The 16,467-nt window shown below is 34.7% G+C and overlaps 1 protein-coding gene across 1 annotated transcript; it reads left to right on the top strand.

The window, feature by feature from the left end:
- The first annotated feature begins 287 nt into the window (after window positions 1-287).
- LOC134275992 (beta-lactamase domain-containing protein 2-like) lies at window positions 288-7,447 on the top strand. Its single transcript, XM_062758266.1, has 6 exons — window positions 288-419; window positions 929-1,034; window positions 2,704-2,826; window positions 3,244-3,440; window positions 4,622-4,867; window positions 5,352-7,447. Exons 1-6 carry the CDS (start codon window positions 288-290, stop codon window positions 5,625-5,627), a joined length of 1,080 nt encoding a protein of 359 aa, XP_062614250.1. The 3' UTR covers window positions 5,628-7,447.
- Window positions 7,448-16,467: the final 9,020 nt, after the last annotated feature.

The following is a 16,467-nucleotide window of genomic DNA, read 5'->3' as shown; positions in this document are numbered from 1 at the left end:
ATCACATTACTGTAGTCATAACCGATAATTGGACAATAACCTTGAATCGCTTTGAGAGAATATATAACATGTCTTTAACGTCACATTTCATGTCAGCTGAAATTGATTTGTTCTACATGTGCAATCATTATATGTATAATGTTTTTCTAAGCTGTTAGAGAACTTGTTACCAATTAATCCTTTTTTTTTTAACTGGGTTATCTAGAATCACTTAATTATATTGGGATATTTGCTATTATAATTAAACTGTATCAACGAAAATGTGGACTAGAGTCAACTTTGTAATCATGAAATGTTTCACCTGTACTCTTTTCTTCAGAGGCTACTTGGACTACAGTAAGCTTGTTTCCTATTACTGGCCGGAGTTTGGGAAGAAGGGCAAGGAGAATATAACTGTAGATATGTTACTAAGTCACCAGGTAGCTTTGTGATTTTCACCTTATATTTCATTTCATCTCAAAATAAAAAGAAAATAATTAATTGAAGGAACATTCTCAGTTTTAATCATATAGAATGATGTACCTTTTTATCTGTTTCTAAGTTGGTGGATTTTTATAAAGATTTAAAAATAATCTGTCTCCGATTTACACATGTAGCTGTTATGATAACAGTGATATCAATCAACGTTTATCTTTTTCAAAAAAAAATGTGATATAGAATGATGTACCTTTTTATCTCTTTCTAAGTTGGTGGATTTTTATAAAGATTTAAAAATAATCTGTCTCCGATTTACACATGTAGCTGTTATGATAACAGTGATATCAATCAACGTTTATCTTTTTCAAAAAAAAATGTGAATTTATGGCAGATATAATATATAATCTCTCTCTTTCTTTCTTAAGAGAGAGAGAAAGAGTGTGTCTTAACTACTTTAATTTACAGTGACTACCAGATCATATAAACCAACGTATAATGCATATAATTTTAGGCTGGATTGTCCATCACAGACGGCACTATTGACATCAGACTCTTAAGAACACACCCAAGAAAGGTGGAAGAGTTTTTAGAGAATCAAAGACCAATATGGAAACCAGGTACATGTTTGTTAATTTATACTTGTAACAGAAAGGTCCTGTTAATAGTAGAGAGTGTTTTTTTTCCTGACTTGCGACCTGAATTATTGATAGATTTATCAAATTCATTCTAAGTTGTGTTTGAAAACATCAATAATAAATAAATTCTAACCGTTGAATCATGGTAAAATTTCTGTCATTAATTACTATTAATCAAGAAAATATTTCAAAATTATGAATCAAGATTTATCATAATGGGGTAAAATTTATCCGCAGTCTTACTGTGAATGCCTAGTTGAGTTATTCATTTTTTATGCCCCCGTAACGAAGTTTCGGGGGTATATAGTTTTTGTCTTGTCCGTCTGTCTGTCTGTCTGTCTGTCTGTCTCTCTGTTTGTCTGTTTGTCTGTTTGTCCGCAAAAACTTTAACCTTGTCCATAACTTTTGATTTGGTGGAGCTATGACTTTCATATTTCATATGTATATTCCTTATGACAAGACCTTTCTTAGGGTACCACCAAATTTGACCTTTTGACCTTGACCTTGGAGTTTGACCCACTTTTACATGAAAATTTTAAACTTTTTCTTTGGCCATATCTTTTGAAAAGTAGATACCAGGACATTTATACTTCACATATCTAATGTTTGTTGAAAGTCCATTCATTGGATACCAACAACCTTGACCCTTTGACCTTGACCTTATAGATTTCCGTACTTGTGAAAAAACTTTAACCTTGGCCATAACTTTTGAACGATAAGTAATAGGACTTTCATACTTCATATATATAATCCTTGTGAGAAGACCCTTCGTTGGTGTACCACCAAATTTGACCTTTTGACCTTGACCTTGGTGTTTGACCCACTTTTACATGAAAATTTTAAACTTTTACTTTGGCCATATCTTTTGAACAGTAGATACCAGGACATTTATACTTCACATATCTAATGTTTGTTGAAAGACCTTTCATTGGATACAGACAACCTTGACCCTTTGACCTTGACCTTGTAGATTTCCGTACTTGTGAAAAACTTTAACCTTTGCCATAACTTTTGAACGGTAAGTAATAGGGCTTTCACACTTCATATATGTAATCCTTGTGAGAAGACCCTTTGTTGGTTACCAAGAACTTAGACCCTCTGACCTTGACCTTTGAGATTGACCTACTTTAAAAAAGCAAACCTTGACCATAACTTTTAAAGAGTTAGGGCTAGTGCTTTCATACTTTACACATTTGATTCTTATGACAAGACCTTTCATTTGATAAGAAGAACGTTGACTTTGACCTTGGAGTTTGACCTACTTTTAAAAAAAGATGAACGTTGGCCATAACTTCTGAATGGTTAGGACTAGGGCTTTCATGCTCAACATAAGTATTCTATGTGGCAAGACATTTCATTTGATACTAATTACATTGACGTTTTGACCTTGACCTTGGAGATTTTTGTACTTATTTAAAAAAAACTGTAACATTTGGTTACTTTTAAATTTCACAATTGTTTCCCAGTGAGAATACCCTACTTTTGGTACTATTTAGTTAAATTTGCATTTAAGAAAAGCTTACTCTTTGCTATGTTGCCATACGGGGGCATCAGTGTTTCACAAACACATCTTGTTTTTTAAGATTATGCATGCATAAGAACTTGTGTCATCATAAAAAAACAAATAAATACTATTTTGTCTAAATCACAGGCACTGCCTATTCATACCACGTAATAACATTTGGAATGTATGTTGATGTGTTGTTGAGAAAGGCGGATCCCAAACACAGAAATGTGGACCAGATCTTCAGAGAGGAAATAGCTCTTCCCTTTGGTATGATTTTTATTCCACATTTGAAGAAAAAAATTCCTTTTTTTTTTAAATAATTAAAATGTGTCGAACGAAGAATTTCTAGCTTATTATCCCTTTTTAACCATACCGTCAACGATGTCAAACCCAAAGGGCATTAATCTGAGAGCAGACAAAATTAAAATTAAAACTTTGCAAATCTTGGGGTTTTTTGGCGACAAATATGCAGATTTGCATTACTATCATAATAGAAGATAAAAATATTACTTTTTTCCCCAAGTGATGCTTATTTCGACTTGTCTTATTTCAGTTCTATTGCAGCCTGGGATTGAGAAATCAATAAAGGCTCTGTAGTGATATCATTTTCATATATTGTAAAAATGTATTTGAATCATCTAAAGAAATGATATATTATTTATTTACTTATTCATTTACTTACAGATATTGACATCCACTATGGACTGCCTAGAAGCGAGCTGCACCGTAACTCGAGATTTGTTCCGCTGAGTCTGACCAATCTTATAAAACATTCACTACGATCCTTCAGTCTCCATCAACTCAAAATTTTCTACACGCTTCTGAACCCATGGTCAATGTTTATGAAGGCTAGCTATTCCGGATTTGATCAGGAACTCACGGTATAATTTTACTTACGTGTTCAATCCATTCAGAACTTAAGAAAGGTCAGGGGCATAAACCCTCTAGGGCTCTACCCCTCTCTTTTGACTAGGCCTATGAAGAGGTTGAAGGTCCCATGTATTGCCGATCAACTTTTTTTACTTAACTTCCTTCTTATGCTTACTATTGGTCATGCTTCCTATTTTTATATCACCGCTTGAAAAGAGGGTATATAGTGATCGGGATGTCCGTCCGATCGACCGTTACGATTTGGGGCACCCATCTCTTATCTGCATCTCTTTTTATACCAATTTTAATTAAACTTTCACAGAATCTTGGTTACATCCTATTTTACTTTCAGATCGGACAAATATTTAGGGTTTCCCATAGCAAAACATGGATGCTGCCAATTTTTCTATAATATTGAAGGGTATACTTTTCTCTTATCCGCAACTCCTTCTATACATGTACCATTGAATAAAATAAAATGATACTTTGACAGATTCTTTATTACATGATGCCATGGTGTTCCTCTTATTTTTTGATTTGACACTTTATTTCGTGTCTCCCGGATCAAACTAAAGATACTGTGAGCGATGAGCTCACTAAATGATATCCCCGCCTCCATATAGTTATAATGGCAAAGTCCATGTTTTGCTGTGACCGGGAAACCCAAAATATGCGTCGGATCAAAAAGAAAAATAGGAGGTGCACAATGACAACATCTAAAGCATTTAAGGGTTAAAGAAGAAGGGCATAAACTGCTTTAACACATGAACCTGTCTTCCGGATTGGTAAATGTTTAATTACTCTTAAGTTTATGTGTATTGGCGCGTACTTTTTTTTACAATGTGTGAATGTGATGATCGAGTTTTTGTATATTTGGGTGTGGAACATTTGTTTAAACAAAATATTTTTGTCTGAAAGTGTTGACATCTTCGTCGAAACACTACACTTTGTTTAGTCCAATAATCTAGATTTATCAAGGGTTTTTTTTACCATTGTATTCTTAACGTGCCAGAAAACCTGGCACATACAATATCAAAATATCAAAACTTAAAACTTCTTTAAAACGTAAGATATTTTCGGACTTCACTTTATTAAGTAAATTTATATAAAGTCTACTTAAAGTTTTATAGCATATTAATATGAGGTGCTGTCAATAACCAGTTTAATTAATTAGTGTTTTTAATTTCTTTAGTTTGCTGCATACAACAATCCAGATTTAAATCAAATTCCTTTTACATCATTCCTTGGATTCGGTAATTCTCGATCATTGGCGAAACTTTGGGGGATTTTAGCTAACGGAGGAACCTATAAGAACACCACTCTTCTAAACTCCTCTACGATTAACACCCTGGGAACCCCTTTAACGAGTGGACGAAGTAAGGACGGACTATTTGACGTGGCGGTAGGACGAGGCGTTTTCTTTTTGCCAACACCTCAGGTAGGTCAAACTAAATTCACTCAAATTATATAAACTATATATTGTTACATTCAGTCCGAGAGAAAATAAAATTGATAAGTTTTACTATAGTTTTCAACCGAACCTTTTCAAGATGGAAATTTATTTGGCCCACAGCGTAAAATATAAACTGCAGTTTTATGGATGAAGGATATGGACATAACGAATAGTATTCAAGATCAAAGTCCATAAAACAATACAAAATAGGAGCTGAGCAAACAGGGACCTCCAAAAACATCAGAAGTGGGATCAGGTGCCACGGAGGAGTGGTTTTCCTGTAAATAAACCAATATTTGATCAACAGGGGATGTTGCTCCTCCATGGCACCTGATCCCACCGCTGATGCTTTTAGAGGCTCTTGCTTGCTTGCTCTGCTACCCGATTTGTTTAAGTTAAATACTGTTGGTTATCTCCATACTTCTTTGGTATATAACCATTAATAACTACAATAAGTCGTCTGTTACAGGGACATTTATCGTTTGGACATCCAGGTTATGGTGGACAAGCCGCTTATGCTGACGTCAAGAATAACGTCGGGATCGGATATCTCACGAGCTACCTCAAGTCTTTCACGCTCGGAGACGACGAACAATTTCTAGAATACGAAGCAGCTTTCTACGAGTGTCTGGAAAAATATATGAAAGAAACCACTTTACCTAATAGTTTTAGTTCGCAAAAAGAAATGGGAAAATTAGACGAATCAGTTTTGCCGACTAAGTGTGAGGATTCAAATTCCGCTTAAGAAAAGATATAATATACCTCTTTATTATATCCTGGCTTGAAGAATGGGAGGGAATTTAGTAATCGGGGTGTATGTCCGTCCGTCCGTCTGTTTGTATGTCCATCCGCCTGTTACGCTTTTGGGGTACCCATCGCTTATCCGCAACTCCTCTTATATCGCTGAATGAAATTTAATGAAACTTTTACAAAAATTTTGTGACATAATGCCATTTTGCACCTCGTATTTTACTTTTTGTTCGGACACATATTTCGGATTTTCGCAAAACATTGAGAATACCTTTCTATAACATTGAAGGGCATAGGCATCGGAACCGATGGGAGAGGGGGCTTAGTCCCCACACTTTTTGGCAAATATATACATAATATAGGCATTGAAAATTGAAGTTTACCTTTTATTGTCGGTTTAGTCCCCCCCCCCTTTTCAATTTGCTTCCGACGCCCATGAAGGGTACCCATCTGTAATCTGCAACTCCTCTATACCAATGAAGAAAATTTACCGAATTTCACAGATTCTTTCATTACATAATGCCATTGTGCACTTTTTTATCGTCACCAAGAGTAAAGCATGGACTTTGTCATTATAATCATATGGGAAGCGGGGGTATCATTTAGTGAGCTCAGTGCTCACAGTACCTCTAGTTAGTCTAGATTCAATATTTAGAACCATTTTTGGGTTAATGAAAAAAATAAATCTATAGCGATACACCTCCGGTACTCGTGAAAGAAATAGTCGCCTGCATTCTCCATGGTTAAAGTATGATTCAAGTATTTGCTTTAAGGTCGTAGAATAGGGATTTGATTTTGAATCCCACTACAAGACTATGAGACTTTGAGACCGTATAAACGTAGGTCCCATATCCCATAGGCAATCTCCATGTAATTCTATAAATGGCGAATGATATATAAAAAGTTCAGCGGCGGATCCATGAATATCAGATCGGAGGAGAGTAGAAGGTGAGGTTTTTTAGGCATTCAAAGCCCCTTGAGGATCCAAGACAAACCCCTGGTGTGGGTGGCCCAGAAAACTGAGGAAATACTTTTTTTTTTAAAGAAATCAGATGTGTTTTCCCGCTGATTTTAGGATAGTGCAAACAAAATTAAAAAAAAATATATCAAAGCGGGGTGGGGGGGGGGGCACCCAGCGCTTCAGCTTTGGACCCGCCTTTGATGTCTACCCCTCTATACAGACGGGTAAACCTATTCACCGGTATACATATCATGTGCAAAATTACATGAGGAGCGCCTATATGATCTCCCGCTGCTAAATGGCATCGACTCTCAGACGAGTGCCGAGACGAGGTCTAATATTTGCAGACCTCCATGATGGCATCTTGATATGAGTGAATAATTCTCGATAGGAATTCAGAGAGAGGAACGAGTAACAACTCTACATATGAGATTATTATACATGAAATATTTTACGAGTATAATCCTATGTTCTCTGTGATAATATATTTATATGTGCAATACTAGTATTGCAATACTAGTATTTGAAACTATATTTTATATACAATATCTATAAAATATACAGTATTAATACAATATCTATGAATAGTTTAAATACTAGTAATTACCGGTGTTGTATTTTTTTATCAATATTTTATATATTATACGTTTATGAAGTATATCAAAAATAAAATTTCATGATATTTTTATCATGCAATATTAAGCTTGCCAGGCACGTAGCATCGTTTTTGAAAGTGGGGGGCCAACCACAGAAAATTAAATTTACTTACCTGAAAAAGTTGACAAACATAAAAAAAAAATAAAAAAAAAAAACCGAAAAGTTAAAATGTCGCCCAAAGTCGAAAAATTAAATTTCTTGAGGGGGGGGGGGGGGCTTTCCTACAATTCCTTGATAACACTATACGGTGTTAAAAAGTGTGGGGGGGGGGGGGCAACCTTCCTTTCTGTGAACATTTCCTGTAGTAAAGGTAATGTTGGCCAAAAAAGTGGGGGGGGGGGGGGGGCTGGCCCCCCCCCCCCGGTTGCTACGTCCCTGCTTGCTACTTGTTCATATATTTATCATTTTGTAAAAAAAGAAAATAATAATAATAAACACAGGCCTTATGATATAGAAGTTTTTTTTTTCAATTGGATCACCGAGAAACCACCGAAAGATCAGTATGCCGCTGGGATTCAGCATTTTTTTTTTTATCAAGGGGAGAGAGATTCCAACTTCTCCTGGTACCAGATTTTATTACATCTTTACCATAGTGAACATTTTGAGACTCATTTTAACAAAGCGCCGATTGTAGAACAGTCAAACGTGCTTTTAGCTCACCTGAGCTGAAGGCTCAAGTGAGCTTTTCTGATCACATTTTTTCCGGTGTCTGTCTGTCTGTAAACTTTTCACATTTTCGACTTCTTCTCAAGAACCGCTGGGCCAATTTCAACCAAACTTGCCACAAAGCATCCTTGGGTGAAGGGGATTCAAGTTTGTTTTAATGAAGGACCACGCCCTCATTCAAGGGGAGATAATTGGGAATTAATGAAAATTTGGTGGTATGTTTTAAAAATCTTCTCAAGAACCACTGTGTCAGGAAAGATGAAACTTATGGGGAAACAACCTCAAGTAGTGTGGATTCAAGTTTGTTCAAATCATGACTCCCGGGGGTAGGGCGGGGCCACAATGGCCGACCAAATTTTTACATAAAAATATATAGGAAAATTCTTTAAAAATCTTCTTCTCAAAAATAGCCAAGCCAGAAATGATCATATATTTATATGGAAGCATTCTCAGGTAGTGTGGATTCAAGTTTGTTCAAATCATGCCCCCCGGGGGTAGGGCGGGACCACAACGGCCGACCAAAGTTTTACAGAGAAATATATAGGAAAATTCTTTAAAAATCTTCTTCTCAAGAATAGCCAAGCCAGAATTGATCATATTTATTTGGAAGCATTCTCAGGTAATGTAGATTCAAGTTTGTTCAAATCATGATCCCCGGGGGTAGGGCGGGTCCACAAGAGAAATATATAGGAAAATTCTTTGAAAATCTTCTTCTCAAGAATAGCAAAGCTATGATCAGTCATGGGACTACTGTTGGATTTAAACTTTTCAACAGTAAACCAATTTCTACTTTTTCCTAGCAACACTTCTCAGGTGATGTGGCCCATGGGCCTCATTTTAACAATAGATTCAACCTGCAGTACACGAATATCCATATCATCAAAGTTTAGTTTTGCGTACAAGTATGTAGTAGTGTTTAGATACATGGTTCTGCTACATTTAGTGCCTACGTTTGGACCCAGGTGTTCTCTGGCGAGTGAGAGTGATTGCTGTTACTTAGCCCCAAAGGTTTCAGCAAGCCAAAAGATATGAGGACATCTCATTCTCTGGAGGGGGACAATGTAGTAGTGTCAGATATATGTCAGCTTACTAGCTTGGGTTAGCGGGTTAGCCCTTTAGCTCAATCAGTAGGGTACTGGAATGGTATGCCAGAGGCCTTGGGTTCAATCCCTAGCAGAGGCAGTTACATGTCTCTGTTACACTGAGAAGGGAAGAAGATTTTGATTTTTTGGTAAGTGAGTAGACATTGTAACCATAAGGAATTGGACACTTGGTCACGGAGATATGTGTTCTTTCTCATCTACTGAGCATGGAACAGAAACACATTACATGTATGTAATGTATGTAGAATATATGTAGCCTGTAATAATGTTCATTAACTAAATTTCTAAATGTCCATCAATTTTTAGCACCCAATGATAAATTTTGATTCCCTTGATTGACAGGGATGCACAAGTCAGGTAAATCTGAAGGTTAATTATTATCTCAGCCTTTAATTTTATGGTTTGATCAAGTCAATGAATGCAATTCATAATAATGCTAAGAATATGGTTTAAAATACATGTACTGTCAAAACTATTTGGTCTCAGTCCATTTTATTGTGAAGCATAAAAAAAAGGTTTATGTCTGGAAAGTGGAGATGAAAATAGGATTGGGTCATTACAAATCTTTTTATTATGCCCCGCCATGAATATGGCCGGGGCATATAGTGTTTGTCATGTCTGTCTTCCGTCCTTTCGTCACACTTTGCGTTTAGCTCTGTTCAAAGCTAAGTTTCAAAGAAACTATCCAAGATATTTTCATCAAACTTCATATGCTGATAGATATTGATGAGAGCTATGCAACTGCATCAACAGTTTTTGACCTTGACCTTTCCTTTGACCTTGGTCTCACTTTTCTTAAATGAGTGTTTAGCTCAGTTTTAAACATACCATTCAAGATGGTGTTATCAAACTTCACATGTTGATACAAACTTGCATGGATGATAGTTTTTGGAGCAGGTCCATTCCTAAGGAACTATAAGCCCTACTTGGACCAAACTTGCATGGATGATGCATCTAGAGATGGACACTACCAGACTTGCTTCGGATGCTGGATCTGACCTACAATTTCATTCCCTAGTAACTATAAGCCCTACCTGAACAAAACTTGCATGGATGATGCATCTAGGGATGGACACTACCAGACTTGCTTTGGATGCTGGATCTGACCTATATTTTCATTCCCAAGTAACTATAAGCGCTACCTGAACCAAACTTGCATGGATGATGCATCTAGGGATGGACACTACCAGACTTGCTTCGGATGCTGGATCTGACCTATATTTTCCAAACAAGCAATTCAGCTGCATCACTATTCAAGATATTCTAATCAAATTTTATACACATACAAATTTTCATGTTGCTTTACTAATATATCCTCAGCGGGGCATTCATGTCCTATGGACATATTTCTAGTTTTTCAAGTACCACTGGGCCAGAAAAGCTTTATTGTATGTGGAAGCATCCGGGGGTAATTTAGATATTAAATTGTTCAAATCATGATCCCTTGGGGTAGGGCGGGGCCACAAAAGGAAATACAATTTTCACATTGAAATATAGAAAAATCTTTTAAAATCTTCACAACCACTGGTCTAGGAAAGCTGAAACTTATTTGGAAATATCTGTTAATGTAGATTCAAAATTTCCCAAATTACCATCCCATGGCATAGGTTGGGCCACCATAGGTATTGCAATGGAAGGGGGGAATGAAGAACAGCATTGCCAAGTTTTTCAGGTGAGCACTGTGGTCCATGGGCCTATGTTTAACAAATGTTTCTCAACAAATCAGATTCAACCAATTAAAATGAAAAGTATAAAATTCATAGCTATAACATATTTCATACAGAAGCAACTTTTTCATGCATGGGTCGAGGACTTTTAAAAAAAAATTTTCGGGGAGAGGGGGCACTGGTCTTTAAACAAACGTGACTCTAATTACATTTGTTTTTGTTTAAGACAGAGTGTGGGACAGGTCACTTTCCAGCTAAATTCTTGAGAGTCCCATGGAGGTTTGGATCCCTCCTCCCCAAGGATCCCAGTCACCCTACTTAGTTCCTCGCGTGTGTGTGTGTGGGGGGGGGGGCTTATATTTAGGACAAAATGCTTTCTTTCTTATCTATGACTTTCCTTAAATTCTATGGTTAAAACTAAACGAATTAGATTCATTGGGAGTCTAGGCCATGCTTTTAATGTTGAAATATAATATGCTGACTTGGTATCCTGCACTCAAAATTAGCACGCAAACAATATAAAAGATTGATATACTAGTATCTAAGTATATCAATAAATATTTTATCATTTACATGTACATGCAATTTATATTCTGTTTAAAGAATAAATACGCATAACATATAATGCAATTTATAACTGTAATTTTAAGTAGTTTATTAAAATACCCACGATATTTGTTTTCCTACAGTACACTTAATTTCGACGAATTAAGCAATAATGCGAAGGAGGAAAATGAAGGGGGAAAAGAATTTCTGTTGAAATCTGCAATATACAAATAACAAAAGATTAGTGTACATGCGGCGTTAGTTTATACACATTTCACGATTTAATGACCGCAGTAGAGTAATGAGTGAGGAATAATTAAATCACGTGAGTATGATCTTTGAACATAATTCACCGATTGAATTCACAAAGTAGTAGCAGGTAAATGCGCTGCAGTCTTTCAGATCATTTCATATACAATTTTTCAGTAGAAAATGCTTTACAGGGGCCTAGAGATGATCAAGAATTGAGGTAAATATTCTAAACAGCCGTTAAAGCTGTTGTAATAAAAATATTTTTAAAGAATTGATTCAATTTCTCTAAAGAAGGTCGTGTATTTATGACATTCCCGCCACTTTCAAACGTTATTTTCGCTGGTCAGTGGTCAAACGACACGACTCCCAGATCTTCTTAGACAGTTGCATGTAGGTTTACAAGTAACACAATATAGTTTTATTTTATTTATAGTAATATAATTTTAGGGGAAAATTGCACGTTTATGTATGTGACATGTACATGTGTGTTTATTGACTGTACATTCACAGGTTGATTTGGAACCACTTTAGCAATTTGAAGCAAGATCGCAAATGGGATATAACCATGATAACAGCACGTTTGAGTCGTACATGTAATATGAAAAAATAGGACAAAATATATTCGCATTAAATTTTGCAAATATGGATTAAAATTTGAAAAAAAAGAAAGAAGGCTTTCGGTAAAGAGCTTTCTCACATTCTCAAAATGCAACAGTACTCATAAAATCAGTTGAAAACATGGAAAATTGATACCATTTACTAGTATTTCTTTAAAAAATATTATCTCAGAACCCCCCCCCCCCTTTTTTTTCCAGAAACCTAGCAATGTCGCTTATACCATGTATACATCAAGACAGACTTGAGACAAAGTCACATTAATATTTTTATCCTGCCTAGAGGTAGAGCATGTTCTAGGTTAATCGCCAAAACTGTTCTATAATTGGGGGATAAAATAATGCATATATTTATTTTATGTTTCTTGCAAGTATTTGTAATTTATTTGCATCGGGATCGAAATTGTGAGTTTAAAATTATGACATGTGGCGCGAACAGCAAATTTGGCGTCAGTGGACGGTCAGGTGAGCTTGTTGAAATTCGTCGGGGGAAAACATGATTTGTTGTCTCATTCAGATGCAGTTATTGATAAAGTATTTTTTTTTAAGCTGCGGAAAGGGACAGCTTAAAGCCTAGTTTAGCCTACAACTACAACTTAGTACAACTACAAGTGAATTTAATCTGGATAAAACAGAACAGGTTTGGACCAATTCTTTCCGTCTATAATGGGATATAATAGTCCGTTTTTAAACTATTTATAATTTTCATGTTAAACAGTGGGCAATAAATTTACATTTGGTGCAAAAATTAAAAATTTTTAAATTATTTTGGCAATAAAAATACATAAAAGAATCGCATCAAAACACTTAAAAAAAGTCATAACAACTTACTTGGAAAAGTTTTTCACAACCCCACAGTTTTACAAATATGTGCAAAAAGTTGCAAGGCAATTAAATGTTCTTAAACGGTTAGGAAAGCATTAACTAAGAAAAACTTACAATATATCACTCTTTTATCATGTCAAATTTTAGTTATTGCCCCTTTACATGGCATTTTTGTACTGAAAAATACTTGCAAAATAGAGAGAATTCAAAAGAGCATTTTTTTTATTTACGAAATTACAAAAGTTCTTATGAGAGTCTTTTAAAAATCTAAATACCATCTTTTTGCGTGCCATTGCTATAGAAACCTTTAAAATTTTACAAGGTTTAAGTCCTAAAGATCTGGTTGTTTTTAAAAATAATTCATACAATTTTAGATATACAAATACTTGGTCCCAAGACCAAGAACCAAGGTATGGGATGAAATCATTTAGGTATGAGGCAGCAAAGCTATTCTCTACCCAATGAAGCCAGGCAATTCTCCTCATATAATCAATTTTCAAATTACATTTCAACTTGGTGCGGAATTTAAATTGTAAATGCAGCTCCTGCAGACTTCAGACTTCTATGCCTCATACCTAATTTTCAGTTTTATAGATGATCGTCTTAAGTTATTATTTATTTATTTACTATTTTGTTTTTTTTACAGTATTGTGCTTTCTTAACCTTTCCTCCTTGTTTGTGTGCATGACTTTTGTTTTAAGTAGTTGTTGTCCTCTTATGGTGACTCTTTTATTTTCTTTGTGTGTTGCTCAAATGTTTTGTCTTTTATTTCTTTCTTTTCTTTTTATGTCTGTTTAAATGTCTTTGGTTACACTTGTGTGTTTAAATGAACTTCTGTCTTTGTGAAACTTTAATGTGATATTTGTGCTCTTATGTGTATATATGTACATTTTATTATAAATATGTTTTTTTATGTTTCTAGTCGGTATAAAGAGCTTTATAGCTCATGCTTTGTTATGTGTATGTAGTCATCTATAAATAAAATTTACTTACACTTACTTACTTACATCCTGAAATGAACTTTTGTCCTAGTGTTATCCAGGCTAAAATATTCCAAATATATCATCGAAAATAACTTAAAAAAAATCCCCAGCTTTCTGCACAGTGTGAATCTCTACGCCCAAGAAAAGATAACTCACCCGGATGACAATACAAAAATAACTGAGGCCTTCTGATTGCACTCGGAATACTTTGATTCTCTCGGTTACTAAAATCTTACAGGGCCAAGAATTTTTGGTTTTATCCAATTTTTGCTCAAAATTGGGGTGTAAGGTGAGTAGGTAGGGTTCTTTTTGGAGCAGTTTTCTTTTTAATGTTAGACAAAAATGTTCTAGTGTGTTTTCAAACAAAAAAGTTTCAGATGCATTTGAAAGATGAATTAATGTTTTTGAAAGGTTAACATTTTTGATTTTTTTGGTGTAGGTTTGAATTCCAATTAACTATAAAAATTTGACCAAACTTTGGATGTAAAATTTTTTTTGCAAAGCATTTTTGCTGAATAAAAAAAATTTTCCAGTTGGGTGAATTTTAAAGTTAGCCTGAGTGTAATTACCAATGCAACTTTTTTTAAGGATGGCCTATAAGAATTATGTTTTATACATTTTTAGCTTGCATGGATCATCTAAGTTGGGGGAGCATAATACCGTCGGCATTGGTTCAGAAATCTGACCTATTTTCTGGTTGATTAAGGTTAAGTTTTTTGGAGCAGTTTTCTTTTTTTGAGAACTTCTATGTCCTATGTTGATTAGACATGCATGGAAATAATCTAATGTGTTTCATTGTACCAAAAGTTTCAGATGCTGAATTTGGTAAGGAAAAATGTTTTTGGACAGGTTAAATTTTTGTTTTGTCATTTCCAAGTAACTATAAGCCCTATGTTGACCAAACTTGCATGGATGATTCTTAGGATGCATACTATGGGCTTTTCAGATGCTGAATCTGACCTACATTTTCCGGTTGGGTTTAAAGTTTTTGGTGTATTTTATTAAAGTAACTATAAGCTTCCTAACTATGAGCCTACTAAAACCAAAATGTTAGCATGGATGATACATTAAGGATGAGCATAATAATGAATGCTGAATCTGACCTTACCTATTTTCTGGTTGAATGAAATTTTTTTAAAATGCAAGTTTTATGGTGAAGTCTATTTTGAAACTATATAACATTGTTAACCAAACTTGCATGGATGATACATCAAGGATGCAAAACTACCGGGCTTGCTTCAGATGCTGCATCTTAATTACATTTTCATGAGTGAACAGGTTAAATTTTTTGGTGCAGGTTTATTTCCAAGTAACTATAAGCCCTATTGTTGAAAACTAAAATTGTGCATTGAGCTTGCAACAGATGCTGAATCTGACCTAGTTTCATGCAAAGGTAAAAATGTTTTTGGTGCGTGATTCATTTAAAATTAACTAAATTTCGGTGCTGAAAATCTGACCTACTTTTTTGGATTTTGATTTTTGCTTTTCATGTTTTTTACATGTTTCATAAAATATTAAAAATATGCGTGTTGCTAGCCCTATAATGAGCAAACGATCTTGCAATAAAATACATTTAAATGCTAATGGATAATTGCTGTATAAGATTCTGAAAAAACATTTTTCAGATTTAGACAAATTGAAAGAGAGATAAAAATTAAGAACTGTAACGTTTATATAACATTGTGTGTGAACTTTCTTTGACAAATGTTGCATTCAAGAGATGAAAACTTAAAGATGCTACATTTTAATACATTTTTAAAAAAGTTTTTGCAAAATAGAATTTAAATATACTATTTCAAATTGATTCTCTCAATTTTGGAATTACTAAAATTAATTGTAAGCCTCAAAAAATTTTTGGTTTTATACCTACATATTTTTTTCAAAGTGCGTTAAATGTCCCCATGGTAAAAAATGTTTATGTACACTCTTAACGCACTTTGAAAAAAATTTTCAAAGTGCGTTGAGTGTGTTCCAAATTAAACGCACTTTGAAATTTTTTTTCAAAGTGTGTTGATTTTGTCCCAATTTTAATGCACTTTAAAAAAATTTTTCAAAGTGCGTTGCCACAGTGCTCCAAATACTGATTGAGTGAATGTTGAAGTATTGTATGTATAAACTGACAATGCTGGTAATTGTTTATATTTGTATTCAGCATTAATCATACAAGACTTACAATATTATAATACGCAATCTCTCCTGCAATACAAGTGACTAGATCTACACACCTCCATGCACAACAGACAACAATTTACTTACACTTGCACATCGCACACAGTGTCAAGTTAACACATACCTGCACACACTCATACCACACTACACTCCCCTCCCTTTTGTAAAAGAGGGAGGTACTCCTGTATCTTAATACAACATATGCAAGTAAAAAAGTCAATGAGTACCTTGCAAATAAAGAAAAACTATTATTTATTTACATAAATAGAAAAATGACAAAATTCTAGTTTTTTTTTTAAATTTCAACCAAATGTCACTTTTTTCTCAAATGGAAAAGCCCAGCCCATTGATGTTTTGCCCTCTTTCCGGATTCTGCTGAAAATTATGTGTGA

This window comes from Saccostrea cucullata, unplaced genomic scaffold (assembly GCF_032062105.1).
Source record: "Saccostrea cucullata isolate Sc308-1 unplaced genomic scaffold, CSIRO_AGI_Scuc_v1 ctg937, whole genome shotgun sequence".
NCBI classification, from domain to species: domain Eukaryota; kingdom Metazoa; phylum Mollusca; class Bivalvia; order Ostreida; family Ostreidae; genus Saccostrea; species Saccostrea cuccullata.
This window is presented reverse-complemented; position numbering and strand designations above follow the sequence as displayed.